The 27,960-nt window shown below is 40.4% G+C and overlaps 2 protein-coding genes across 4 annotated transcripts in view; one reads left to right on the top strand and one right to left on the bottom strand.

The window, feature by feature from the left end:
- The window catches only part of INTS6 (integrator complex subunit 6), a 42,452-nt gene extending 36,806 nt beyond the window's left edge, over window positions 1-5,646 (top strand). For all 3 annotated transcript variants that reach the window (XM_085215922.1, XM_085215921.1, XM_010728782.4), the window contains 3 exons: window positions 123-491; window positions 937-1,030; window positions 5,067-5,646. In XM_085215922.1, coding sequence (XP_085072048.1) covers window positions 123-491; window positions 937-1,030; window positions 5,067-5,160 — 557 coding nt within the window. In that variant the 3' untranslated portion in view covers window positions 5,161-5,646. The remainder of the gene's footprint in view (window positions 1-122; window positions 492-936; window positions 1,031-5,066) is intronic.
- A 759-nt stretch (window positions 5,647-6,405) lies between these two features.
- On the bottom strand, window positions 6,406-25,963 carry SERPINE3 (serpin family E member 3). Its single transcript, XM_003203312.5, has 8 exons — window positions 25,676-25,963; window positions 20,853-21,086; window positions 18,703-18,900; window positions 13,381-13,579; window positions 12,759-12,859; window positions 11,180-11,266; window positions 8,338-8,421; window positions 6,406-6,632 (listed from the first exon to the last, which is right to left on the bottom strand). Exons 1-8 carry the CDS (start codon window positions 25,929-25,931, stop codon window positions 6,592-6,594), a joined length of 1,200 nt encoding a protein of 399 aa, XP_003203360.2. The 5' UTR covers window positions 25,932-25,963; the 3' UTR covers window positions 6,406-6,591.
- Between the last annotated feature and the right edge of the window lie 1,997 nt (window positions 25,964-27,960).

The raw sequence follows: 27,960 nt of genomic DNA, 5'->3' as shown, positions 1-27,960 counted from the left end.
AGCAGGAGCATAGTTTTAGAAGTATTGATGTTTGTTATAGTTTCAGTGACCCCTATCAGATCATAAAGAAGGTAAAACTTGTAAATGTAATGTTTTATTGTATTTTTTTCACTTGTTTTTAGCATCAGAAGCTAATAATGAGATTGCAATAGATGATGTGGTAGAGAATCATGTTACAGACCCACTTTCATCAGATGATTTCCCAGATGCTGTGGATTCTGAATTTTCAATGTCTTCTCCATTCAATTCATTGGATCGATCAGCAGCTCATATAGAGGGTGCAGGCCATGAGCATCTAGGGAATAACTTGAATGTTGATGGATTTTTGGAGAATCACGATGAATCAAGTAGTAAAGAACAAAATACTGAAGATAGTTTGCCACTATCTTCAACCAGCAAAGGGAAAAAAACAGTGCCCTGCAGAAGTTCCAGAGAGATTAATATGGAGCTGAGAGCACAAATTATGAAAGAGATCCGAAAACCAGGAAGAAGTAAGTATTCCAAATCTCTTCATTAAATGACTGGCATGAGAGCTAGGCAAAGAATTGATATTATTTTGCCTTTTCAGAAAAATAGTAAACTGTGAGAGGGAAACAAAATTGAAAGCTGGATAGATTTGTTTTAAAGCATCTTGTAAAAACTTGCTTGGAGGAATGATTAAAATATCACTGAATCTGTCAATATTCATGAAAGTAATGATCTTCATTATTGATACTAGAATTATAGGTATCCCAGTAATATCCTAAACACCACCATTTTATTATGGTTTTTAATGTTAATGTTGATAAAACTGTATGTTATTGTTATGAGCCTGGGTTTTAGGTGATCTAACTTAAAATCTCACAGAAGCTGAATTAATTCTCTTGCCTGTGTTCACATGAAGCAAAATGTTATAACAGACATCTGTTTAACTGTTTTTGCTCTTATTTCTTTAAGAATATGAAAGAATCTTCCTTTTACTGAAGCATGTACAGGGAAGCTTACAGACCAGACTGATATTTTTGCAAAATGTTATTAAAGAAGCTTCGAGGTAGGTCACTCAATTGTAATTAATCTTATAAAACTGCACCATCTACTGCTACTCATAACAGCTTGACATCCATGCAGTCCTTTGTCTTAAACTTCCCACACAATGCTTTGTACTATGAGTAAATAATTTCGTAGAAAAAAACTCTGGAAATACATAAGTTTCCTGATGCTTTTTGCTTCATACTGAGTCTTAATGTTAGTATCTGTAACTGCTAAATCATCACAAAATTAAGTGAACAATGGTGTAGGAAGAAAAGGTAATTAGAAAATCATTTAACTTCTGGGGTTCAAATGAGAGTGTACTGCTAATTTGAAAACTTGAAGGCACTGTGCTTTACTATGAATAAAGCTTTCATAAACAGTTCAAATTCATTATTCTGCATCGACTCAAAATCCTGTCCAGTTCTGAGATCCAGATGTGCTCTATGAAGATGTCTCTGCTCTTCACGTTTTCTTTAGAAATAGAGTAGTTCTATTTCTACCATCTCAGGTAGTAATTTGTCGTAGGGAAAGAGTTTGGTGTTTTAAAACCCATGTTGTTAAACCAGATAGCTGTCCTTAAGGTGTCCTTAAACTGTATTTGCCTACCCTGCTATGTAACCATTCAAAGAAAAAAAAAAAATAATTATGATTGGAATCAAGAGTGTTGGATTTAAAAGGAATTAATGATTTCAACATTATTTAGGTTGTATAACTTTGAGTGAATAGTTTTTCCTCCTCCTGTGTTTTCATAGAATTCTTTTTTTTTTTTTTTTTTCCTTGGCATTGTTGCTCAAATCTTGATTAAATAAAAATCAGTGATACTTGTGTAAAACTGTGCTTGGGAGTTCAATGAATACTGAATATTGGACATTTATAGAGCTTCTCTAGCCTTCTACTGCCAGCACATATCGATTTAGATAATGTTTTTCCTTTAGCAGTAATTCTTTATCATGCTTTTGCTTGAGCTCTTTCATGTTTTATCACCTGTCAAAGCTGTTGCATAGCCTGTAGATTATACATGCTTTCTCATCGTCACCAATACAATACTGTTTCTCCTGTAGTCTTTGGCAGCCCTTAGTGAGGTTGGAATATTTGTGCCTCTGAAATTTGACTCTTTGGAGCCACTGTAATTCTTGTTTCTGTCGCACAGCTTGTCTATTCCAGTATCTTGCGTTGACTCTTTCCCTACAAAACTTGGCAGCAGTTGAGTCTTGCTGTCAGATGCATCAGATCTAAATCCTGTCTCTCACCATAGCCAACAGTTTTTTCTACCTACTGGTAGAAAAACTTGGCAATTCAATTTCTTTTGACTGTTGTAAATATTATTAGTTTGTATGTAAGAGCAGCTTAATCCTTCCCTCCTTTTTTTTCTCCTAGGTTAGGTGATTGTAATGCAGTCACGTTATCCACCTGGATAACACCACCTGCAATCTCTGTGCAGTTCTGTCTCTGGGTGCTTCTGCCCTTATCCAGGCAAGCTATCTCTGTTAACCAAAGTTCCCTGCTCCCTGTAGGAAACACTTCCAAGTTCTTTGCAGTTAAGATGCAGTTAAGTTTTGCTAACTGATAGCTGATTCTTTCCCTGCTCCAAGGAGCTCTTTTAACGGAGACTTAGGAAAGTTCTTGAGCAGTGCAGCAAGAAAGCATGTGTTTAAAAACAGTTCCCATTCAGTTCTGGAACTTAATCCAAAAGAATGTTATGAGAGGAGATGTCTAAAATAATCTAGGGTTTTCTTCTTCCTTTGGGAATGATTTGCCATGTAGTTCTTTTACTACTTAGTGAAAGTCAGGGATGCATCTTGCAAAAGATGCAGAAATCAGGAACAAATAAAGCTATCATTTTTAAAAGGCAAAAACCAAGGTGAGGGACATAGTAGATTTTTTTTTTTTCCGGTTGACTGTGAAATATTGAGGAGATTCAACATCTCAATTTCAAATTTCAATTCTGATAATGACTCTTTTTTTATAGCTGGTGGTAAACTTCTGGCTCAGCCTGGGGTGGGTGTGAGTAGCAATTGTAAGGACTCCTTGTTGAACACAAGGAATACAAATTCCCAATAGATGGCTTTACAACCTAGCACAGAAAAAGTGATACAGGGAAGGAATAGGAGGAATTTCTCAGTGAAGGTGAGAGGTCTTCAATATTTTCTGGAGCTGGCATAGCAATCTATTTATGGTCTCAGCACTAAGTGTTCTTTACTCTCTGCTAAATAGAATTGTGGAATCATATAATAGCCTAAGTTGGAAGTGACTTCAAAAGATAATCGGTTCCCAGATTTTATGGGAAAAGAGAGTCTAGATGAGATTATCCAGCACCCTTTAGTCTAGAGCAAAAACTGATAAAATTTGGATCAAAATTCTCCAAATTGACAACTTCTCGGTTATTCTATTGTTTTCTAAACAGAGAACGTTAAGCTATTAATGTACATAACAAAATATAATGTGTCTACCTAAAGAAAATCCTAAACAATATCCATTTGTAGTATAAGTGCTGGAAAGAGTTAATAGAACCTAAAAGTAATAATTAGTGCTCAGTAGCTGCAGTTACCTGAGAGTTTTTTACCTAGAAAAATCAGGAAGCTCTGCATTTTTTGGCAGAGTTGACAAGTAAGTTAGGAAGAGTTGATGCTTAATTATGTTAGTTATGGTATCAGTTGCTATGGTGAAATATTTCTGTTGTCCTGAGAAAACTGCACTATAGTGTTTAACATTTGGAAGAGGAGCCTGGGACATGCATTGTGGGGCTGGATGTAGTATGCTGCTCTGTTGGCACAAGGATTCACACTGATGTGGTAAATTAGTAATCTGTATTTCCCACCTTTCACCAGGCTTAATTTCTAGGAAGTGTCTCCTGTTAGCTTGTACAGCTGCTTCAAATGGACTTGATCATTGTTTCTTCTCAGAATATTGACACTTAATATAAACATGTTAAATTTTTATTGAGATATGCTGTATAACAAAGTACTTTGCTGTTAGCTTAAGTTATTTGGCTTTTTATTTGGGCAAATGAGGAGTTAGTTCCATATTTCCCAGGTCTATACTTTGCAACAAGTAAGAATCAGTTAGGAAAGCAATGATGAATGGAAGTGAAGCAGTACTCGGAGGGTGGGTCTGTTATGAGTTACTGGGAACCATAATGAAAAGGATGGGAAAGTACCTATGGCATGGATGTTCAAGAGATAGTGATTGGGAATGGGAGTTCTGTTTCCCCATAGTCCAACTGGGATTGTGGGGAAGTCTGCACTTTGGGAATTAGGGCAGATGAACAGGCATGGACTGGGAGGCCTGCTTGGGAACACATACTTTTGCCAGAGTTTAATAAGATCATAGTACTGAACTCAGAGTACAGTTCAGAACAGTGCTGAGTTGAGAAAGTGTGTGATCCTTCCATTGCTGCTTTGAGCTGCCAAAGCATTGGTCAGAAGTTACTTCTTGAATGCAGAAATGTTGCAAGGGGTAGGGTTAGCTGGAAACAAGGAACAGCATGCTGCAAGACAGCGGTTTGAGCAAAGGAGACAATGTTCTCATGGTCAAATTTCTGTAGTCTGTAGGGAATGAAAGTACAGAGACTCCAAGTATGGTTTACATCTATATTTTCTTCAGTTTCTCTCAAACTTTTTATTTGTATTTTCTCATCATCTTGAAACATGCTCTGTACTGTGTGATGGCTATTTTGTCATCAGAACCAAATTCTCTTCTGTGATTGTGCCATGAAGGCATACAAATAATCCCTAAAAGCTGCTGCTACCTTTAGGATTGTAGTTCTTTCATATGTTTTCTTTACTTTAGAACTTCTGGAAATAGAAAACAATATTTTTCCGGCATTACGAAGGCTGAGTGATGTTTAACCACACAATAGGACAGATTTGTAGTAACCCTGGTTTGTGTTCTCTCCCTAAATGGAGAAGCAAGTTAGTAATTTCCTGAAGTTCTGGTAAGCAGCAGTACATGCAGTGCCATCACACAGTGTACCTAAAACGATAGTTCAGTAAAAGTTCTACTAATGATACTTGAATGTATTATGTGCATTCATTAATGCCTTGTTTTAAATACAGGTTTAAAAAACGAATGCTGATAGAACAGCTGGAGAGTTTTCTGGAAGAAATCCATCGCAGATCCAATCAGGTCAACCATATCAACAGCAGCTAAGGAACTGCACACCAGAGCCACAGCAGGGCACTGCTGTTCTTACTTGCATTCATTTTTGACATGCACTCTTATCTCAAGTTCTGTATATGAAAGAATGAGAAGCTGCTCTATAAGAAGATGAGAAAAGCATCCATCATCTTTTTTTCTTCCTTTCTGTTATTTTGTAATGTGAAAAATATCACTAAAACATTTTTATTTAACTGAATGGAGAACTCCTTGTCTGTTCATGGACTTAAGTGTCACTTTCCCTCAGGTTCTATTTTCTTATTCTAACCTTCAAAACTATCACCTCTTAAGGTTGAACTTTGCCAAAAAGTTGATTTGTAATTTTCAGAAAAAAAAAAAAAGCACATACATAAAACAAGGTAATGTTTTGTATATACAGTTATTTTGGATATATTATTGTAAGTTGTATAAATGTATTTTGAAAAATATTTAAGAAAAGCACTTTTGTTATTCCATCAATAAAAGCTCTATTTTAATGTTTGTGTGGGATTGAGTTCAATTTATACTGGAATGGTTCGTTTTACCTTGCTTTTAGGGAATTTCCATTTTTCAGTGTTAGCCCAATACTGAATGATGAGCAGGTTTGTGTCACTGAATATTCTGTTCTTCATTAAAAGCTACTGAAGCAAAAGCAGGATTGTGACTATGGTAGGATGAACAGTCCAGCCATCCTGGACATACAGCATCACTTTATTGGGCCTGCCTTTTGTCTTTGCTAGATGCTCCTAGCTTCTTTCTTGTGGAACATTCCCTTTTAGATCACTTGCATTCTGACTGTGTCCAGCTGATTAGCCCAGCACTGCCAACAAGATGATGTCAAGCAGAAGCTGTGGCCCAGGTTCTTAAGTAGTTCAGTGGCAAAATCTGTTCAGTTTTTCCTCTAAGATACATGTTTAGTCTTTGCTGTAGTTGTGGTGCTAGTTTTTTCCAGACAGGTCTAAGTTTTCTTCCAGTACTTGAAGGGAGCGTATAAACAGGAGGGGGAAATGACTGTTTACATGGGTTGATAGTGATTGGACAAAGGGGGAATGGTTTCAAACTAAAGGGAGGTTCAGGTGAGATATTAGGAGGAAGTTTTTCACACAGAGGGTGGTGACACACTGGAACAGGTTGCCCAAGGAGGTTGTGGATGCCCCATCCCTGGAGGCATTCAAGGCCAGGCTGGATGTGGCTCTGGGCAGCCTGGTCTGGTGCTTGGTGACCCTGCACATAGCAGGTGGTTGAAACAAGATGATCATTGTGGGTCCTTTTCAACCGAGGCCATTCTGTGATTACTATAGTGTGTATAAAAGTAATAACGTAGCAGAGAACATTTTTGCAAGAAGCAAGAATGTTTTAATAAATACATATATAATGTAGCCTTTAATTTCATCTGAGGGAAGTTCACCATAGGTAGAACAGAAGATGGTATTTGACTAGCATTTATCATGAAGGATTTGTAACTCTTCCCATAAAAAGTATTGAGCCTGTAAAAGAAAACTGTGTTAAAATTGGGACCAAGTTTTCAAGGTGTAGTACAGCACGGAAGTAGCAGAATTGAAATTCTTCATTATATGAAAAAAACTGAGTTTGCAATTCCATGCTTTCCTTAGCATTTGACCATTACTGTATTGAAAACAGAAAAGTGTTTCCAAATAGTAACCCAACCAGGTTGTTTCTCAGGACACATCTTAAAGAATCCCTTCTGAACAGAGTGATACAACTCTGCTATTTTCCCAATGGAAAAACTTCTTTTACAGTCTGAACAAATACAATGACAATGCTTTTGGGTTTCTTTCTTTTTTTTTTTTTCATTGGAAATATTAAGTGTACTTCTGAGTTTTGAGTTGCAGCACAATGATACATACACTTCAATCACGTAAGGATCCAATTGTACAATTGCATTTCCTTTTCATGCAATTTATCATGTACTGTGAAGTGAGCAAATTTATTCCCTGAAATTACTGTTCGGTCTTAATCCTGAAGAGTCCTTAATCGTGGGCCAGATTTACTTCAGTGCCTTTTTTTCCTAATTTTTGCCCTTGCTTAATACATATGCTTTGATTCATCAGAATTTATAAAGCTGAGTGTTAATTACGTGGTTATTTACAGGCAATGAACATAATTATCTGCTATAAGCAATTAAGGAAAATAATTTCCTCATGTCTTTTTAGGCAGGCCCCAAACAGTGTTTTACTGAATCCTGAAAATGATTGCGAAAGTGATGCCCAAGTTCTAGGCTTTCTGCAGAGCTATGGTCTCAGTCTGTTAGTGACATCCAGTGCACGTCCATGGCTTTTGAGAACCTGAATGTTTCATGGGAATGTGAAGCAGGGATACAAGAGGAGAGAAACTTATGTGTATTTGGAACTGTAGCTGTGTGGAAGGCTGTTAGTTTGCTGAACTGCTGAGCTATGCCCCTTCAAACTGCTGAGGTAGTGCTAAAATGGAGAATTTCAGGCCCTGGAGTCCTGCTGCCTGTGCTCAGAAGTCTATTTGCTGCATGCCACCTGTGCAGGCGTAAGTTCCTTTTGCAGACAAAAATATCTATTTTAACTTCAGCTACCTCTGCTGCCCATTTGGGATTTTGATTGCCCTGCGGAGCTCTGTTTTCCGTGCTGAGGCATTTAAGGTCTCCAGTAAGTACTTCTGGTGCTTACCATAGTAGAAATTATAGAATCATAAAACCGTAGAGTAACTTGGGTTGGAAGGGACCTCAAGGATCATCAAGCTCCAACCCTCCTGCCACGTGCAGGATTGCCAGCTGCTAAATCAGCACTAGATCAGGCTGCCCAGGACCCCAACCAATCTGGCCTTGAACACCTCTGGGGATAGAGCATCCACAGCCTCTCTGGGCAGCCTGTTCCAGCACCTCACCACTCTCTCAGTAAAGAACTTCCCCCTGACTTTTAAATCTCCCTTCCTTTAGTTTAAAACCATCCCCTCTTGTCCTATCACTAATCTTCTACATATAGAGATAGAAGTTAATTTGCCTTTCCTGACCTGACTCTCATTCTTCTATTATATATTTTAAAGGAAATTAAACTATTCCTTATGTGTGCTTTAAAATCTAAACCCACTCTTCCTGGCTGTTGAAATGTCCTGGACTGAAGATGCACAACAAGCTTCTTACCAATTTTGATGCTACTTGTGAATGATTCTGCTGCTGAATCAGAAAGCGTGTGTACATACCTGTGTTGGCTTGTCTCAGGAAAAAAGTGAAAGGTCTGTCTGCTTTGAAAATAGGTGTTCGAGATCTTTTCAGTAGTAGCATTGCTGTAATGCAATTAAGAAGATATTAGTAAAATGCATCAATTTTCATTCCATCTTCTGTGCTGTGTCCTCAAAATTCACAGTACCAAACCCCAGAGCCTGAGATGCTACACTAAGAATAAACCAGTGATTTTGTCCTGTAGAGAAATCAGTGGGGATGAATGAACAAGTCGTGTTGTGTGATTGTGAGCAGATGGGACACGCGCTTATTGCTGAGGTGAGTCAGTCTGGTTTGGATTGCAAAGGTAACAATTGTTGTTGTTGCCACAGTGGTAGCTCTGCCCAAGTCATGCTGTGCTGTTACCCTGAAGCCAATTCCTACCGTGTTGTTCCAGTCAAAAGATGAGCAAGGCACAAGTGTAATCCCCTCTTCTAAATGGGAAACAGCAAACAGATACTTACATCTTTCTGAAATTAGTCAGAGCTCACAGTAAAGACTGAGTATCTTCAAAGTGCTCCATGGGGGCGGTTAAATAGTCTCTAAAATTATGATGGCTTAGAAGCAATTATATACCTTGTTCAAATCAACTCTGCCTTGCAGCTATGTAGTATTGACTATATTAACAAAACTGAAAACTCGGATAATTGTAATGAGCATTTAAAGCAGCAGAATTCAATTGAAAATTTGAGTAAGACTCAATAACATGAATTTGAGTGGCACTATTTCAGTGCTCCTAAAACAAAAAACAAAAAACAACTTCAACTTCAAAGCCACTGCGTGTCTGGATGCAGGGTTTTTAATATCCAGCAATAAACATAATCAGACTTTTTGTAAACCAGCTTCTTTGCTTGGTCTGATGGGAATTCATGGACGTTCTGGCATTGGTTTCAATGGAATAAAGGTGTGATGCTGTCTGACTGTTATTAATCTTAGATCTACAGAATGGCTTGGGTTAGAAGGGATCTCAAAGATCATCCATTTCCAACCCCTGCCATGGGCAGGGCTGCCACCGACTAGCTCAGGCACTAGATAAGGTCATAGCCCTTACTCTTTGCTATGCAATGGAAGTCTAGAAGTTAGGAGTTTCCTGGAAAAAAAATGATGTCTAGGTCCAGACGGACCAAGACGGGCTGGAGAAGTGGGCCCTTGAAAACCTAATGAGGTTCAATAAGACCAAGTGCAGGGTGCTGCACTTGATTCAGGGCAATTCCAGGTATTTATACAAACTGGGGGAAGATCTCCTGGAGAGCAGCCCTGTGGAGAAGGACAGGGGTCCTGGTGGACAAGAAGCTGAACATGAGCCAGCAGTGTGCGCTTGCAGCCTGGAAGGTCAACTGTGTTCTGGGCTGCGTTAAAAAAGGGGTGGCCAGCAGGGAGAGGGAGGTGATTGTCCCCCTCTACTCGGCTCTTGTGAGGCCCCATCTGCAGTACTGCATCCAGGCCTGGGGTCCCCAGTACAGGAAGGGCGTGGAGCTCTTGGAGCGGGTCCAGAGGAGGGCCACTAAGATGATCAGAGGGCTGGAGCACCTCTGCTATGAGAAGTTGAGGGAACTGGTCATGTTTAGCTGGAGAAGACAGGGCTTTGGAGAGACCTCATTGTGGCCTTCCAGTACTTGAAGGGAGCATATAAACAGGAGGGGGAATGGCTGTTTACACGAGTGGATAGTGATAGGACAAGGGGGAATGGTTTTAAACCGAAACAGGGGAGGTTCAGGTTAGGTATTAGGAGGAAGTTTTTCATACAGATGGTGGTGACGCACTGGAACAGGTTGCCCAAGGAGGTTGTGGATGCCCCATCCCTGGAGGCATTCAAGGCCAGGCTGGATGTGGCTCTGGGCAGCCTGGTCTGGTGCTTGGTGACCCTGCACATAGCAGGGGGGTTGAAACTAAATGATCATTGTGGTCCTTTTCAACCCAGGCCATTCTGTGATTCTATGATTCTACGAAAATATTAACACTGAAAATACTGATGTCCTTACAAAAATGAAGATTAAAGGGACTTCAATATAGCTCGTGTGACTTTTTAATGTTGTTTTTCTTTAAAGGAAATGGGGATTGCACAGCTCAGTTTCCCTGTTGTATGTTTATGTTGTGATGGAGGATTTCTAAGAAAATGTCATTCAGCTTACAGAGGTGAGTTATTAACTCTGTAGTCCAGAGCTGAGATTTTACTTGGAATGTCCCTGCTGAACTGGCCCTGACTGCTCACGTGGAAAGTGTCTGAGAAACAAAAGTCTGTGCACAAATATCACTGTTCTGATGTTAGAAACAAGCCTAGAATACATCGAAGAGGACAAAACTTTCACATCATGAACTGCCAAGGTACCAATGGGACTGTCTTTAGAAACAAACCCTGTCACAGTTTAGGAGATATAGATGAACATATAATAACCTCTTTAATGCTTTGATTTCTGAGATCTGAACAAAGAGATTGGTTTTGGGTGGTGCTGTGTGGAGGCAGGAGTTGGACTCAGTGAACCTTGTGTGTCCTATACAGCTCAGGATTTTCTATGATTCTATTTAACCAACAGAAAAAGTGCTTCATTTTGTTAAACTGGATTTTTCCTGGACTGGTAAAGTTGGATTTCACCTGAGCATTTGCATGTTTGTCTAACATCAAACACGGAATGGGAGGAGGTTTAAGAGTTCCTATGTGCAATTACAAAGGTGAAATAGAAATGTTAAATACGAATGTTTGCGTTTGGAGTGGGTGTGCTTCTAGATGCTGACATACTTTTGTGAAGCAGTTTTATGATGAGCAGTTGTTGCTGTAGTGACAAGCTGCAGGGATGAAAAGCAACACTTATTTGTATGATTTACCTGTAGCTCCCGATGCCTTTGTGCCATCCTCTGTTACTTCAATCTTTGCATTGTGAATAGCTTCTGAAATATAAAGGCCAGCTTGCTCTGCAAAACAAACCAACCCAACAGGTGAATATTAATAACGTTCTCATGCATTTTATTGTGAACACCATTTTTATTTTATTAATTTATAATGCTTCTACCTTTTTTAATTATTCTTTTTTTTCCCTGCAGAATCTAGGGGTCTTAGGCTGAACCTAAACTGTGCTGAAGGTGAGCTGGGCCAGAGGATTTTTCATGCATGTGTCTGGTAGGGATAAATACAGACAGCCCAAACATCTGAGACAGGTCAATGTCAAGGACATCTTTGCTCAGTCCATAGCTGAAATAATAGGGCTGTGGGGTTTTTGGATCAGCATTCTCCAAGCGCAGGCAAATCGGAGAGTAAATCAAAACCCTTGTGTTTGTCTTGTATCTTTCTGCCTGGAAATGTCCTCTGTTACACGTTCAGGCTGCAGAAGAACATCGCTTGACAGAATATAGAAACATCTTTAGAGTGAGACAACACATGAGGAAGGCAACATCAAGTTACTTCACTCTAGTGAAGACAGCAAATCTCTATTGCTGATGGAGAGAGACGAAGACTTCCAGACCGTAAGTAGGAACACACAAATTTGTGTGCCTCTTTGATTAGCGAGATTATTCACTGTTGTGAATACTCTTCTCTCTCATTTTTACCTTCATCTGCCTGTTCTTTAGTCTATATAAATATTTTCCCACCATTTGGACAATGGTGTATTGAATGCATGTGCCTTAATATCTCTTCCAGGAGAATCTACTCCATGATCTTCCCAAGCGTAGAGATGAGCCTCACTAGTTCCCTGGTCCTTCTTCCTTCCTTTCTTAAAAATGGGAGTGATGTTTCCCTTTTTCCAGACATTACCTGACAGCCAGGACTTTTCAAACATGATGGAGAGCATCTTGGCAACCACATCAGTCAGCTCCCTTAGGACCCTGGGTTGCATGTCATCCAGCCCCATGGGCTTATACACAATCAGCATCATGAGGCAGACTCAGTTTTGCTCTGCTCTTACAATGGGAGGGATTTTGCCTCCCACCCTTCCCCTCCACACACACACACGTAGAAGTTCAGGTGTGAGAAGCCTGACTGGCCATGAGGCAAATAATTCATTGAGTACTTCAGCCTCTTCTACCCAATGTTGGAAGGATAAAACATGCCAATGTTGGGTAGAAGAGGCTGAAGTACTCAATGAATTATTTGCCTCATGGCAAATCTAAAGAATCGCTTGTGTTTTTTTCAGGCCCCTCCAGATGTTCAATACCATCTGTGCCTTAGCTTTCCTAGTCCTATCCCTACACACCTGGATGGTGCCCCTATATTCTTCCCAGGCCATCCACGCCAATAGCAATATCAATAATAAAGTAGATTGATTGCATGGGAATTTTGTTTTGGAGTTCACAGAGAAAGAAGTACAATCAATGCAGAACACCTGAGTCTACTGAATCTCTTCAATATTATCTGAGAATTTATACATGTTGGGTAAATGATCACTTTGTATTCATTGAAGCCTCTTACCTGAAATGCCTTTAAAATTAGCAGTGGTGGGATTAAATGCGTCTCTAATTCCCAAGGTGGAAAAAACTGTCTTTAGATCAAAAAGGCTTTGAATACTAAACCTGAAATTAAGATGAGAAATGTAATCTAAATGCAGGGTTCATAGTTTCATAAAGCTAAAAGGTGGAACATGCAATTTATTTCAAGCCTTCGTACTTCATCTATTTCAGCGTGAGCCCAATGCTTTCTTCTTGATTAAGCACACTTTCCAGAGAAGCAACTGCTCTTCGCATGAAGATGTTAAGAGCAACAATCCCTCACCTCTCTCTATTGCAATCATACTGCTTCTCAATCTTCTTGACATGTGAACTTTGCGTATTCCTGAACGTGCTCTCTTTAACATTCTATTTGGTCATAGCAAAAGGGCTCTTTGAATTGTTTCTGAAAATTATCTTGGAGGAGATGAGTATTAATGTACAAATTGTTTTTCACATGGAAAATGTATTGTGAAAGACACTTTCACATGGAGAATATTGTGAACCAAAGTACCTAATTTGGTTCCGTCCTGTAGGTTGTGCGTGTCATTGCTATTACACATAATTCTGGCAACAGGAGTAGTGAACAGAGGAACAGAATTGCTTACCTAGGTAGAAAAACATCCATCTTTGTTCTCTTTAAGCTGCTGGACCAGAGAGTTATGGTTTTGGCAGAAAGATGAGACTCAATCTGGGACAAAGGTGTTCTTTTGTGGCTGGGAAGCACTATGAACATGCTGAGTTTCTCCCCTAGGTAGGGTAACTCAACAACACTGAAAGCATCCTGAGTTGTTGTCTGGAACTGACCTGTATTTATGTGAATATAGATCTTATGTCATCGTTAAAGTAAAAAAGAAAAGAACAGTCACACCTCAAAAAAACAATTGTGGGGAAGCCAATGGTTCAGAACACCAGTGGAGTGCAAGGAGTTGTCTGTGATGCATAGGCTCAGCTCAGGTCGCCTATAGGTCACCACACCAGCTCATGTGAGCAGAGCTGGTTTGCTGAAAAATGCTTTTTTGTAGCTGAGAATTTGCTCTATCAAATAGTGTTATTGTGCTATTTTTTATATGTTGTAGTTTCCATGGAAATAATTAGGAGGCATTACTTTTGGAATATCCTATGTTTATTAGCAAGGCAACGACAATAACTTCATGGTGACAGTTCCTGCAGTGCCTGTTCTTTGAATAAGCTTTCTTTTTCCCCTATGATATCCCTCTAATATTTTTCACTAAAAATTAGTTGCTGAAAGAAACAACAAAAAAGAGAGTATACTATTTAATTAACTGAAACCTTCTTTTCCTTGTGTTTTCTTCTTTACTACCATTAGGAATGAGTTTTAATCTTATTTCAGGAGGTCAACAGCTACATTAAATGGTAAAGTATTTGGGCATATACTTATAGAGGCACCCAATGTATTCATTTTGAAAACTGAAAAACCTATCAAAATCAGATGAAGGTTTTAAAAAACAGTCTCAAAGATAAAAGCTGTTTGGCTTCCAACCCTGTAATTATTTAGACATGTTGTAACAATGACTTTAATTCCATATTTCAATTAACAGATAATCAAAGCATTTCTAATGGACTGTTACACAGTAGAAAAGATCCGATTATCACAATTTTCCTTTCTTATTTTATCACCAATGGATAAAATTGGTGGAAAACCCAATGGATAGCATTTCAGGAACACATAGAATTAATTGTCAGAGAAAGAGTTAAATACAAGTTACGAGCAAATGAATTATTATTACCATTGCTGCAGACCATTCAAAATAACCTACTCCCTTCTCACTCAGCTGCAGTAGCTGTGTCTTATAGGGTAGATACTCATGCTTTTTGAGTCAGTGTTTATAAATAGTGGAATATAGTTAGTTATTGTTCATCATACCTAAATATCTTATCATAAACACAGAGATATAGAATGTCTTAAATGTTTTGTGTAAAATGTTTGCTAGTTTTGCAAATCTAGGTTAGATAGCATTCAGTGCATGCTGGTAGTCCTGCTTGAACCTAGAAATGTTAGATTCTTAGATCATCCCTCCCACCATGCAGTCCTGAGAGGGAACTGCATTGGTATAACCATCTCCCAGCACATGGGTTGTTTTGCTGGAAAAAAGCTCTCTTCTGGTTTGCAGAGAGGATTTGTGTTTGTTCTGCACAGAATGGGGGTGGTTTAATTCATGGACATGATGATATTTTGAAGTCTGTTATGTCTACAGAGGTTATACAGACCTTATTTGTTAATTAAAAAGAAAACTAAAGACTTGTTATGATTGAGTTGGGATGTCTCGCCTTCCTTGCTTGAACTGATTTTTAGCATCCCATAAGAATGGTACACAGCTAAATTAGTATTTAAATATAGTTAACAAATTGCTTGGAAAAAAAGAACATGTAATATAGCTGCAGTGTCTAACAGGCTTACACAAATAGTAATCTTGGCACTTTCTTAGCAGCATTGATAGTTCCCAGGCTTATTTGTTCTGCATGGCCACATTAAAAGGATAAAAAGTGTTGTAAATGCTAGATCAATATCGTTCACAGTTAAACTTTCTTGATCTTTGTTTTGGATGCTGGTGGTGGACAGCTGCAATAATTTGATAATGAAGGAAAGTTATCTCAGATCTCTGTTTTGTTGCAGTAGACCAGTCCCTGGCCAGGCCCTGTAGCATGACCAGGGAAGGACAGCAAAGCTGTGAAGGGTCTGGAACACAAGTCTTATGGGGAACAGCTGAGGGAACTGGGATTGTTCAGTGTGGAGAAAAGGAGGCTCAGGGGAGTCCTTATCACTATAACTGCTTGAAAAGAGGTTGTGGTGAGGTGGGGGCACCGGGAGAAATTTAGGTTGGATATTAGGAGAAATTTATTCTCAGAAAGAGTGGTGAGATATTGGAGGTGGTGGAGTCACTGTCCCTGGAGGTGTTCAAGAAAAGAGTGGATATAGCACTGATGGACGTGGTTAGCAGGCATGGTGGGGATGGGTTGGTGCTTGGATGAGATGATGCTATGAATTTATGACTTTTGAACAAATTAGTCAGAAATATCTGTAGCATTTCTTATGACAAAGAATTTGGCTCAGACGTTTTAGACTTCTCATTTATGTCTCACCCCACTAAAAGTTCAGAGAAAAGGCTTGCTCCTGAGCTGATAGGTATGTGTTAGTCCCAAGAAACCCATTTTGTCTAACTGGGTAGCTAACAAAGGAGCAAAAAGTGATGTAGTTTTAGACTACATGAGCAGCCATGTACCCTGCAGTTAGCTGGGGATACAGCATCACCCAGGGCAGAATGACCATGAGCTGATGTAGTAGTTTACACTGCTCAGTGATGAGGAGGCACTGGGTTTTGGAAAAGGAAAATTCTGCATTCAAAATTGAAGTTAATTCCCTTCTAAATGAGTTGAATGCACCAGAGGAATGGGAGCTCTCCAAGCCAGAGGTGTGAGTGTGTTCAGGAACGGGTGATCCTCTCAGGAGGAAGAAGTGTGTTGGATACACTGCTGGTTTTCTTGAAGATGAAATACCACAGGCAAAGCCACAGCAATACAGGCAAACTTGCAAAGTGGGAAAGAATGATTCCTCAGACAGGTGGATTCTGAGATAGAGCTGTAAAAATAATGAATGGCCAAGTGCCTGCTTGATGTGACCAGAAAAGGAAACTGCTTTAGCTGTGGAAACGAGAAAAAGGAAGAAAGAATGGTACAGCTGAACACTGAATTTTTATTTTTATTTTATTTTTTTAATTTATTTCCAATTATTTGCTGGAAATAATGGGAAAGGATTAGCTTGATGATAAATTATTGAATAACAGTGAGCAGCGAGGTACCTAATGGGAATGAGGAAAGAGCAAGAAGACTTGCAATGCCAAGGATGCAGATGAAATCTGACCTACTTCAGAGAGACAAATCTGGGTCTTGGGTAGTTACCACTTTAGAATTCAAAGAGAATGAATGTGAAAATTGAAAGTTTGTTAGCAAAGATTTTCCAGAAACCTGTAGTGTCATATCTGCATCTCTAGGCGAGAGTCTAGAAAGCAGAAGTGTATTTATAAAGAAAAATAAAGTAGTCTGAGAAACCAGATGAGGTTCAACAAAAGCAAGTGTAGGGTCTTACACCTAGGGAGGAATAATTGCATGCACCAATACAGGCTGGGGGATGAGCTGCTGGAGAGGAGCTCTGCAGAGAGGGACCTGGGCGTCCTGGTGGACGACAGGTTGGCCATGAGCCAGCAGTGTGCCCTCGTGGCCAAAAAGGCCAATGGCATTCTGGGGTGCATTAAGAAGAGCGTGGCCAGCAGGTGGAGGGAGGTGATCCTCCCCCTCTAGTCTGCCCTGGTAAGGCCTCATCTGGAGTACTGTGTCCAGTTCTGGGCTCCCCAGTACAAAAAAGACAGGGATCTCTTGGAAAGAGTCCAGCGGAGGGCCACAAAGATGGTGAAGGGCCTGGAGCATCTCCCCTATGAAGAAAGGCTAAGTGAACTGGGTCTGTTTAGCCTTGAGAAAAGAAGACTGAGAGGGGACCTGATCCAGGTTTATAAATATCTGAGGTGTGGCGGCCATAGCGGTGAGGCCAGTCTCTTTTCAGTGGTATGTGGAGACAGGACGAGGGGAAACGGACATAAGCTGCAGCATAGGAAGTTTCGCACGAATGTGCGTAAGAACTTCTTCACGGTGAGGGTGACGGAGCACTGGAACAGGCTGCCCAGGGAGGTTGTGGAGTCTCCTTCTCTGGAGATATTCAAGTCTCGCCTGGACGCCTACCTGTGCAACCTGGTGTAGGGAACCTGCTTTGGCAGGGGGTTGGTCTCGATGATCTCTAGAGGTCCCTTCCAACCCCTACAATTCTGTGATTCTGTGATTCAGTGAAATTTTAGGTCCTCATTTGAAAAAGTTTAGAATATACCCTGGAGAAAAAATGGACAAGTCGAAGAGGGACACAAAGTGAGATAAACTGCAACATCAGGCAGGTCGTAGTGTCTTTTTGGTTGGGTAATTGATTTGGTAAAAAGGCACAGACCAAGCCATGTGATTTTAAGGTAGAACATAAGACACAGATTCACTATGGCACTATTAACAGGTAGAAGTGATGGTAGCTAGAACCAGAAATGAATGGTAGAATGCACCTGCTTGAAGAGGAGATTAAAATGAGTCGAGATGAAAGTGGGGTTCCCATGTTGAAAAGAGTTCAAAGCATTGCCAATACTGAAGACTTTCATCAAAAATGGACAGTGAGGTTACCTTGATGGAAATCCCATGGTGTCCAAGAAGCCAACACAAAAAGGCATGCATTTATTAAGATTTCTTTGCCCTTAATTTACCTGTGACTCATCAGCTGAAAAAAAAAATGGAATGTTTGGAGATCGGAACAGGTAGGGTACAGCCTGAGTAACCACTCAATGCGCTAAACAGTGCATTTTAGTAAAGACAGAAATTCTAAGAGCAAAATACCAAGTGTGTATATGACCCATTACAGTTATGATATAAATTTCTTATCCCTTACTTTCAAGGAAGATTAACTTGAATTGGAAAAGTACATAAAAGGACTCCTAGAGAACTGGAGTATCTATTTAATGAAAAGACTAGATGAGATTGGCATCTTCATTTTAGCCAATTTCATTATTTACTCATAAATATGTTTAGGAGTAAATATCAAAGCTGAAATAAATGATTTAAGTTGAAAGACATGTCTTGCACAGTTCTAAGATATAAATTGGTCTTGAAAAAAATTTAGACTTGGAATTAGAAAGATTTTTATCCAAGTGAAGCTCGCAAATTTATGGCAGAAGGGAAAGGTGCTTTTTAAATTAAAATAGGTTGTAGATTTACTCATGGTTGAAAATTAAGCCTACTGCACGAGTTGTTGTGTCACAGCCCATATACTTCAAACCTTTGAAAACAAAATACTATCTCTATGAATCTGGAATGAGAGCAGTTACCGTAGTTAACTTCAGCTGTGTGATGCATTGTGGGCACTTTCAGGGTTGAGCTCTCTGCCGTGGTAAAAGGCAAGATCTGGGTATCCATAAAGGAAAATTTCTTCAGCCACGTGCTCTTGAAGTACATGGTGCTCACCACGGCGACCCGGCTGAGCAGTGATACAGCTTCCTCAGAAGGCATACTGTGCACTTCCCTGTCTGCAAGAGAGAGAGATGGAGAGGGAGACATGGGCTGTCCTGCTCCCACAGAACGGGTCTGTGTGAGGAAATAAAGCAAACGAGGCCTGCCTACCAGCCCAGACAGCAAGAAGCATAGTACAGTTCGGTAGGTGGAACTCCTCAGGGTTGCCTGGCGGTCCATATGGGAGCTCAAATTCATCAATGCTGAAGGCCAATGCCATGCCAAGATGGTGATACTCCCTGCATGGTGTGAATTGAATGAAGGCAGACCACTGTCCTCGTCCTAACTGATTTTCTTACATAAACATGCCAGTGCATATTTTGCTGTCTTTCATCTTTAGATCCAGAAATTCCTACTGTAATCATCCCATGATTACAGATCCCCTGATGAAGTAACAAAAGCATCTGTATCTCATGTTCTAATTCTTCCCCTCTCTAATTTAATTAGTAGTTCACCTCGATCTGCTTTGCACATCTCAGAGTCCTGAAGTGTGATTCGGTTTTAATTTATTATATACAACTTTCTGAAAGGTGGTTGTAGCGAGGTGGGGGTCAGCATCCTCTCCCAGGTAATAACAATAGGACAAGAGAAAATGGCCTGAAGTTGCACCAAGGGAGGTTCAGATTAGATATTACGAAAAATTTCTTCTCAGAAAGAGTGGTGAGGCAGTGGCACAGGCTGCCCAGGGAGGTGGGGGACTCACCATCTCTGGAGGTGTTCAAGGAAAGAGTGAATATGGCAGTGAGGGACATGGTTAGCAGGCATGATGAGGAAGGGATGGTGGTTGGACAAGATGATTTTTGTGTTTTTTTCCAACTTTAATAGTTCTATGATTCTATGACACTCACGTGAGTACCACAACACGGACTCCCATTTTACTGTCTACTTCTAAAGCAACAGTTTCTTTTTGTGAAGTTGGATCAATTATTACAGCTCATTTAAGAAGGATAGAATTTTTTTGGACTAGCAGCTTTAATGTATATTTTCAACATCACATTATGTATTAGTGCCCAAATTAGCACTCAAGTAATTTAAGTTGATGGGGCAGATCAGGGATTTATTTTGTTTACTGCTTCTAGGGACTTGTTTTTTTAATTAATTTTTTTTTTTTTTTTAATTTACACACATTTAATTTCACTACTTTTTTTACTTGTGTGGAGCTCTTTTCATTTCCTATTTTGACTTTTTAACTTCAGAGTCTGGCTTACAGCCCTCCATGCTCCCCACCACAGCATGAAAGCGTTCTGTGCAGCAAGCTTGGCCACAGGGGAGTTTGGCTGCTCCTCGTTAAAACTGAGAACACTGAAAAGGATTCCCATCTTAAAAATTAGAGGAATAAGGCCAAGAAGTTTATGGCTTGCAAACTTACAGTCAGAGATTCAGTCTTATTCTGGCTCCTTCCTCCCATTAGAAACGAGCAACAGCACAAGAGTGAGATTTCCTGGCTGTTAGTCTTAGAATCACAGAATCACAGAATCATAGAATCACAGAATGGCCTGGGTTGAAAAGGACCACAATGATCATCTGGTTTCAACTCCTCTGCTATGTGCAGGGTTGCCAAGCACCAGACCAGGCTGCCCAGAGCCACATCCAGCCTGGCTTTGAATGCCTCCAGGGATGGGGCATCCACAACCTCCTTGGGCAACCTGTTCCAGTGCGTCACCACCCTCTGTGTGAAAAACTTCCTCCCACATATCTAACCTAAACCTCCCCGTCTCAGTTTGAAACCATTCCCCCTTGTCCTATCACTATCCACCCTCATAAACATCCATTCCCCCTCCTATTTATATGCTCCCTTTGAGTACTGGAAGGTCACAATGAGGTCTCCCCAGAGCCATCTCTTCTCCATGCTAAGACTCTTGGTTTGAGTGTGGCAAAAAGCTTTATTCTTGGTTAAATGCATGTTCTCTCATTATTCTTATTTTACATTTTATTCATGTGCAATCATTCTCATGGGTTGCTACACTACCTGCAATGTTACCAGTGATCCACCCCTGTATCTGGGCTGCAGTTTGGTTGGGGTCGGTGAAGTTGGCTTGCTGAAGGCTGCTGTTGGCCCAGTGCGCGACACGTGCAGCAAAGTGGGGTGAGAGTTGCACACCAGTGTGCACGAAGAGGGAGCATGCCAGCTGCACCACAGCACCCTGGCCGGAGTCAGCTGCTCCTTCATACACCTTGTGCAACATATCCTGCACGCTTTGATCTGCCAAGGGAGAGAGAAGGATTAACTGCAATTATTATGTTGAAGCATCAGATCTCAGCTCTGAGCTCTGTTGCTGGCACCACTGTTCTCTGAAAGTTACAGCAGAAGTAACCTTGACATGATGGGGTATTCCTGTAGAGCACAATGACACAATGGGCATAGAAAATTCTTCTTTGTGCTGCTATAGGAGTCACTCTAGTGCAGATATGCCAAGTGGCTGATGCAATATCATGATCACACTTTTTACGTATGTGAATATAGATCTTATGGTTCATAAGAAATGTTATTCACTTGGGGCATTCTTTGAGTTTTCATCTGAGCACCTGCAGCAGTGACTGGTTGAGCTGCTGTTGGTACAGTACTGACATACATCTCTTTCTCATGTCATCATTGGTGCCACCCATCCCAGGAATCATAGAATCATAGAATCACTCAGGTTGGAAAAGACCTTAAAGATCATCAAGTTCAACCAGAACCGAACCATACTACCCTAACTAAAAACCCTCTGCTAAATCATATCCCTGAGCACCACATCTAAATGGCTTTTAAACACATCCAGGGATGGTGACTCAACCACCTCCCTGAGGAGCCTATTCCAGTGCTTAACAACTCTTTCCATAAATAAGTGTTTCCTAATATCCAGCCTAAGGAATAGGAATATCCAACCTAGGAATAGTATCTCCCTGACTACTCCAGCTCTGTCTGCTATCCTTAACCCTTCAGTTTTGAAGGACACTGCCCCAAACTGATCCTATATTGTATGTAAGGCCTGACAATGCTAAATAGAGTTGATGCGTTTCTTGATGTTTGTTACAAGTAACTCTTCTTATAGAAATGACAATAATTTCTGTTCTTCCTGAATTACAAATATATTTTTCATTCAATACTTTTCTTTAAATTTTAATTTTTATGAGCCATCCAATCCTTTTATAAAAAACTGCTCATTAACTCATAGTTTCTTCACCTGAACAGCTGATTGCTCCTTCTAAATGCAGAATTTTGAATTATCCTTACTGAATTATGTCCTATTCATTTCACACATTTCTCTGATTTGCTAAGATCCTTTTAAATTTTAATCAGGCCTTCAAAAATGCTTGTAGAAACTACGAATATTCAAAGATTCAGTAATGTAGTCCCTAGTGGATTGACCAAAATACTAATGAAAACAGCAGAACAGTGCCCCAGTCTCCAGTTACTGGGGAACTCACGATGGGCTAATGGTGGGGGTTGCTGTGATGGATACAAGGTTATGTTGTAGGCCAGCAAGGATGTGAGTCTTCCAAACTTAGGAGGACCGTGTGTTTCTAAAATCACAAAGTTTCTAACAGACCTCCCCAAGGAGTGATTTAACAATTGTTTTTCTTGTCATTAATTTGCTCACTCTACTAGTTTGTGATGAGACAATTCATGCTAAAGTGACTGCCTGAGGCTCAGCACTTGCAACTAGTCTGAGCAATGTTGTTGGTTTTCACATCGCCTCAGACTTCCCAAGCACGTGGGTCAGCCCCTTTCCTACAGCCCTTGGAGAAGACTTACCTACATCCACCCAATAACATCTTTTAGACTTTTTCACTTCCCTGTAGGAAGCTTCCTTCAGGTTGTTCTTCCTATAAATAAGCCTGCCTCAAGGAGCAGAGCACTGCTGTCCTTTGGCAAGACACCACTGCCTGTTGGCTCTGTGGGATCAACAGGGTCTTTCTGATTTCCCTAGGTGGAAAGTCATCACGTCTTCACTGTTACGTACAAATTATTGGCCACCATCTTCAGGGAGATAAGTACTGTGCTCCATGCTTCTTCGGAGTGCTGCAATCAGCTCCAGTGCTCTTCTGCCTTGGCCAAAAACCTGGGGAACTCTGGACACAGCAGGGCTCACTGTTATGGTCCTGGTTAGAAACATTATGTTTGACCCCAGGGAGACTGTTGAAGGAAGTCATCAGTTTCCCATAGGCAGCACTGAGATAAGGCAGATTTGGACATGAGTGATTTGGGGCAGGTAATCCAGTTAGAATTTTGGTGGGCTAGATCCATCCTGCTTTTACTGACCTGCCCCAGGCTGAGCATCAAGCCAAAGGTAAGGTCACTGTGACACTCCAGCTCCCAGCCAGGTCCCTCACCTCATGAGGAGACTTCTACTGCATCAGTACAGATATTTGCTGAGCTAAAGGGAAAGTTTAATGTCTTCATGTCTTCCTATTTCTACCACCCAAGAATCTAGTCTGTGAGTTTTCTAGCCTAGAAGTGCTCCTCTAATAACCTGCAGGGAGACTGATCACCTCTATGAAGACTGGTATTAAAGCTTAGATCTATTACTCTTGAAGGGATAAAATATTGAACTCCTTGAACAGATGTCAAGAAAACTCACACAGTTTGAGGTGTAAAGTGCTTTTCTTGTGTGTTTTGCATTAGTGCTGGAGCATTTGGCAAGCTCTCTGGAGGACGAAAGAAATCAAAGATGGTAAATTGGAAGCAGATGTTAATGTGAGGTGTGGTATCCTGAGCCTGGAATTTCAGTCATATCAAAGCACTTAGCTAACCAAAGTCCTGAATCTTACTCAGAAAGCAGTTCAAAATTACTTTAAAATACTCTACCATGGATCAAATAAAACAGCAAGGAGAAAACATTTTTAATTGTATTATTTTGCCTATTTTTTTTTTTTTTCAAGACATCCCTTTAAACACCACTTTTCTTAGTTCTAGAATAAAGGTGAATCAATCTTCCAAATGTTAAAAGATTACGGGTGCATGTAAGAGCTGATTCTCTGTGAATGGTGAATGAACCATCAATGCTTTCATTGTTTTTAGTCTGCCAAGATTTTAACCACATCCTTCATTATCGTGAATGAAGGACCAACTAAAACATGAATGCAAATATCTAGTGGAAAAACAGAATATCACAGAATCATAGAATCACAGAATGGCCTGGGTTGAAAAGGACCACAGTGATCATCCAGTTTCAACCCCCCTGCTATGTGCAAGGTCACCAACCACCAGACCAGGCTGCCCAGAGCCACATCCATCCTGGCCTTGAATGCCTCCAGGGATGGGGCATCCACAACCTCCTTGGGCAACCTGTTCCAGTATGTCACCACCCTCTGTATATATGTATATATATATGAGCAGTTTGCTTTTACTTACATGAAATCTGGCTAAGTACTTATTTATTAGATGTAAACCATTGGAAGACATGATTTCTTTCTCCCCCACTATAAATATGTTATCATGAATAATAACAATGGATCGCATTCTACATTTTTCTCACATTCATACATTAATATTGCTAAAAGCCTCAATGCACATGGCTAATGCCATAAACTAGAGAGAAACTAAAGTAGAGATAGAATGTCTCTAATAGAATGATATTTTGCGACATACAAAAAGAAGGACAGTGCAAAAGAGCCACCAGGTCATTAATAACGTCTATACTTCTCTTAGTTATATCTTGTGTGGAGATTTGTGCCTGAATTTCAATGTGCAATATTCTATCTAACCTAATATTCTCTCCTTAATAATCGAGTCTTTATGCAACAAAAAGCATGGCAATTGCTGAGGTAAAATCCCTGTCTGAACTAATGCTGTTTAAAATCACTCTACCAAATTTACAGAAAGTGTATCAGCCAGAATTAGTTTGTACTGCTATATTGGTTTTGAACAGCAGTGATATGGAAAATGGCATTGATGACTAAGGTAGGTTACAGCACAGGGCAGTGAAATTACTGTTGGTTTTATCTTTAGTTTTCATATGCCGAAAGTAAATTTTATGCTGAGAAATAATAGTGTTATCTCTTTACATAAGTCTTGTATATAAGCTGTAAATTTTGAAGATGAGACAGCCATCTACTTCTTATAAACACTGTGCCCATAATGTCAAACAGTTTTGGATGTGTGGTGTGAGATGGTAGGATAATCCACAATTAAAATGAAAACAACATCCTTAAATTCAGCTGATTCATGCTGGCTTGTAAGATATCTGCCTTTTCCATAACTCTTCCCAGACAGCTTTTTATTTTAGCTTTTCATGCTTTCATGGAAAGATGTAATTGTGGCATCCACCTGTCCATACAACTCATTTCCTGCCAGTCACATTCTGCTAAATTTTCTTCTAATTTTTTTGCTAGAAGATGAACATTTTCATCTTTTCAGCCAGTTATAATAGCACTAGGATAAAGGCATAAGTCCTAAAGATAATTCAGTTTCTCAATTTGAGATTAGGGTAGGAGACAAAATGACTGTTGTCTCCTTGGCATCTCCTTACAGAGGACACAGTAGAGGCCAGCTCACAGGGGGAACCACAAAGCCCTGGGGAACCAAGATCAGTTTTGCTGTTCACGGAAGTATCTTCTCTAGGAGCAGTTGTACTTCAGTGAAAGAGTAAGCAGTACTTGAAGGAATAATAATGTGTGTACCTTCTACTGAGTGTCCCTTGTCCAGCTGAAACCTGCCTATCAAATCCAGAGAAAACACTTCCAAATTACATTTTTGCAGTCAGGTAGAAAAAAATAATTCATTAGACATGTACAATTGTCATCTCCTTAGTAAGGCTTTCCTGCAAAACATAGGGAAATTAGTATTATTTTAATGTGGTACATTACCATGAACGTTGTATCCCAGAGCATTCTGCAGCTCCATGAAGGTATTTCCTTGAGCTCCAAACTGCAGCAGCTCCAAAGAAATGGCCACGCTTGCCGGGGAAATGACCAAATTGGTTCTGTTGTCTGCTTCAGAGGCACGGCGATAAAGATTGATTGCAAATTCAATCTTCAGGTCCTTCAGCTCATCATAGGAGATGCAGTTGCCTTTGGTTGAGCACCAAGTAAGGATGAATGCAAGGAAGACAATGGGCAACATGAAGGTGAGCTGAGAACGCACTCCACCAGATAGTCATACCTGCAATTAATAATAGAGGTACTTAGACAATTAATGATAACTGGTAAAGCATCTGCCCACGTCTAGTCAGTAGCGGTTGCCATTAAAAGATAAGGTGTAGGGGCACACTGACTATTGTTGGCTAACAAGAATCAAGCTTTTCTAGTATGCTGTACCCTTATAGGATGGTTGGTCAGTGCAGCACATGGAGACACAGTGCTCCTCAATTAATAAAACAGTGACCTGAACTGTGAAGGTACCCCTCTGTCTCTGCTCTCCACACTGCCCAGCACCCCCAGCTCCTTTCCATCCCCAGCAGAAAGGAGTCACTTCCAGCACTTCCCAAAGGAGAGAATTTGTTCACATTATATTAAGACACACTTAGATTTGTATTTAAAGGAAAAATGATAAAACAACAAAATAGCTTCTTTCTTTTTGCAGAATTTCACTTTTGAACAACGTATGCAAATACCTTTAAGGAAACACTGCAACTTCTTTCACTTGAGGATTTCCTACAAATCTTTCTCTGCGCCCTTTGCTCTAGAGATCACCTAGATCACAATTCTTTGCATTTACTCACAGTTAGCTCTGTTAAATTGTCTTGCCTTTCTGAGTCCTTCTGGGTGTCTGAATTGAAGCTATGTACGCCTTGTCTCCTTCTTTAATAGGTAGTGGAGTAAAGACTAAGTCATGAGACTGCATTTAAAGGGATAGTCAGTGATCAGAGTCTCTGTCGGCGATGTCTGTACCACTCTGTCCAAATTCCTGTAGGCTACAAGCTCTATAGAGAGCCAGGCAAAGCAGCATGCCACTGACCAGCAAATCCAAGGCAAGGAACAAAAAGGTACACATAGAGATAGAGCTGGCAACTGCCTTCCAAGCACTGCCCCAGCCTCATGAGGCTTGTGACCTACTGGTACCGACCAAGGCATCTCCTATCTCTCTTCCCACCCCCTCCTGCTTTTATATGAATTCCATTGATTCCTCTGCCACAAAGGGGAAGAGAAAGGGCTCACTGTGTACCAGGCACGTAGCTACTTTTTCCCCCTATTTTGAAATCTTATTCAGAAATCCCATGCAATTAAAATGTCTTTATTTGCCTTTTTTTTTCTTTTTCTTTTTTTTAATGCCATCCCAAATAGGAAAATTTTCATTCACTCTTTAGTTTCCAGAAGGAAAGAAACAACAAAGCAGTGCCTTAAAGGGGACGAAATGAGGGTGGGGTTGCTTTGAAATGAACCAGGAGCAGAACAGCTGTGGTGGAGACCACTCCAAAGATCACTTTAAACAGAGTTTCAGTGGTTCATGGCTTTCTTCATGTGACAGAATCAAACCCTGCTCATCATCTACAGGTTCAGCCTCACAGCCTCCTCACAGCCACACGAGGTTGTGGTCTAGAAGAGTTTGTAAAGCTACAGCTCAATGAACTTCATGGTTTGGCATTATACAGATACCTGGTTATCTTAAACTGTACAGCTCTGTTGCATGTGAGAAAGAAATCACAAGGACAAAGGTCACTGCAACCAAAAAATAGCTTTTAAGCCCTGCTGTTCCACCTTTAGCAGTGGAGGAGCAGTGACTCAATTGAATTAGGGCCCAAATGAGAACAACAACAATGATCCTCCTTTTCTGTTCTTATGTTGATCCTCTCCTGCTGCTTTTAGATAGTCACAGAATAGGTCCTGGTACAGAGGGCTGCCTCAGGATCCAGGGGTTTGCACCACATTCCTGTTAGGACCACAGGCATAGCTGTAGGTTCTGCCATCAAAATCAGTACTGAAATTCATACTGAAAAGTGCACTTGGACTTAAGAGTTTTGCTGAAAGAGGATCTCCCTACTAAAGTTGCTAATGGTGCCACTGGGTTGGAGATGTACTCAAAAGGAAGTAAGCTGGGAACACTGAATGGCTTCTTGAAGGGCTTGGCACCATCATTGTTTAATGTGTTTCAGGTCACGGATGAGGACTGGTTGGATGGGACCCTGGGCAGCCTGGTGCCAGGTTGGTGACCC

The sequence above is a fragment of the Meleagris gallopavo genome, chromosome 1, assembly GCF_905368555.1.
Source record: "Meleagris gallopavo chromosome 1, MGAL_WU_HG_1.1, whole genome shotgun sequence".
Lineage (NCBI taxonomy): Eukaryota > Metazoa > Chordata > Aves > Galliformes > Phasianidae > Meleagris > Meleagris gallopavo.
This window is presented reverse-complemented; position numbering and strand designations above follow the sequence as displayed.

Coding starts and splice junctions, on each gene's coding strand:
- SERPINE3 (XM_003203312.5), bottom strand. CDS start 25,931: ATGTTGCCCATTGTCTTCCTTGCATTCATCCTTACTTGGTGCTCAACC. Junction 18,901..20,852: donor GATCACTGGTAACATTGCAG/GTAGTGTAGCAA, acceptor TCTCTCTTGCAG/ACAGGGAAGTGCACAGTATG. Junction 8,422..11,179: donor AAAGGCATCGGGAGCTACAG/GTAAATCATACA, acceptor ATTGCATTACAG/CAATGCTACTACTGAAAAGA.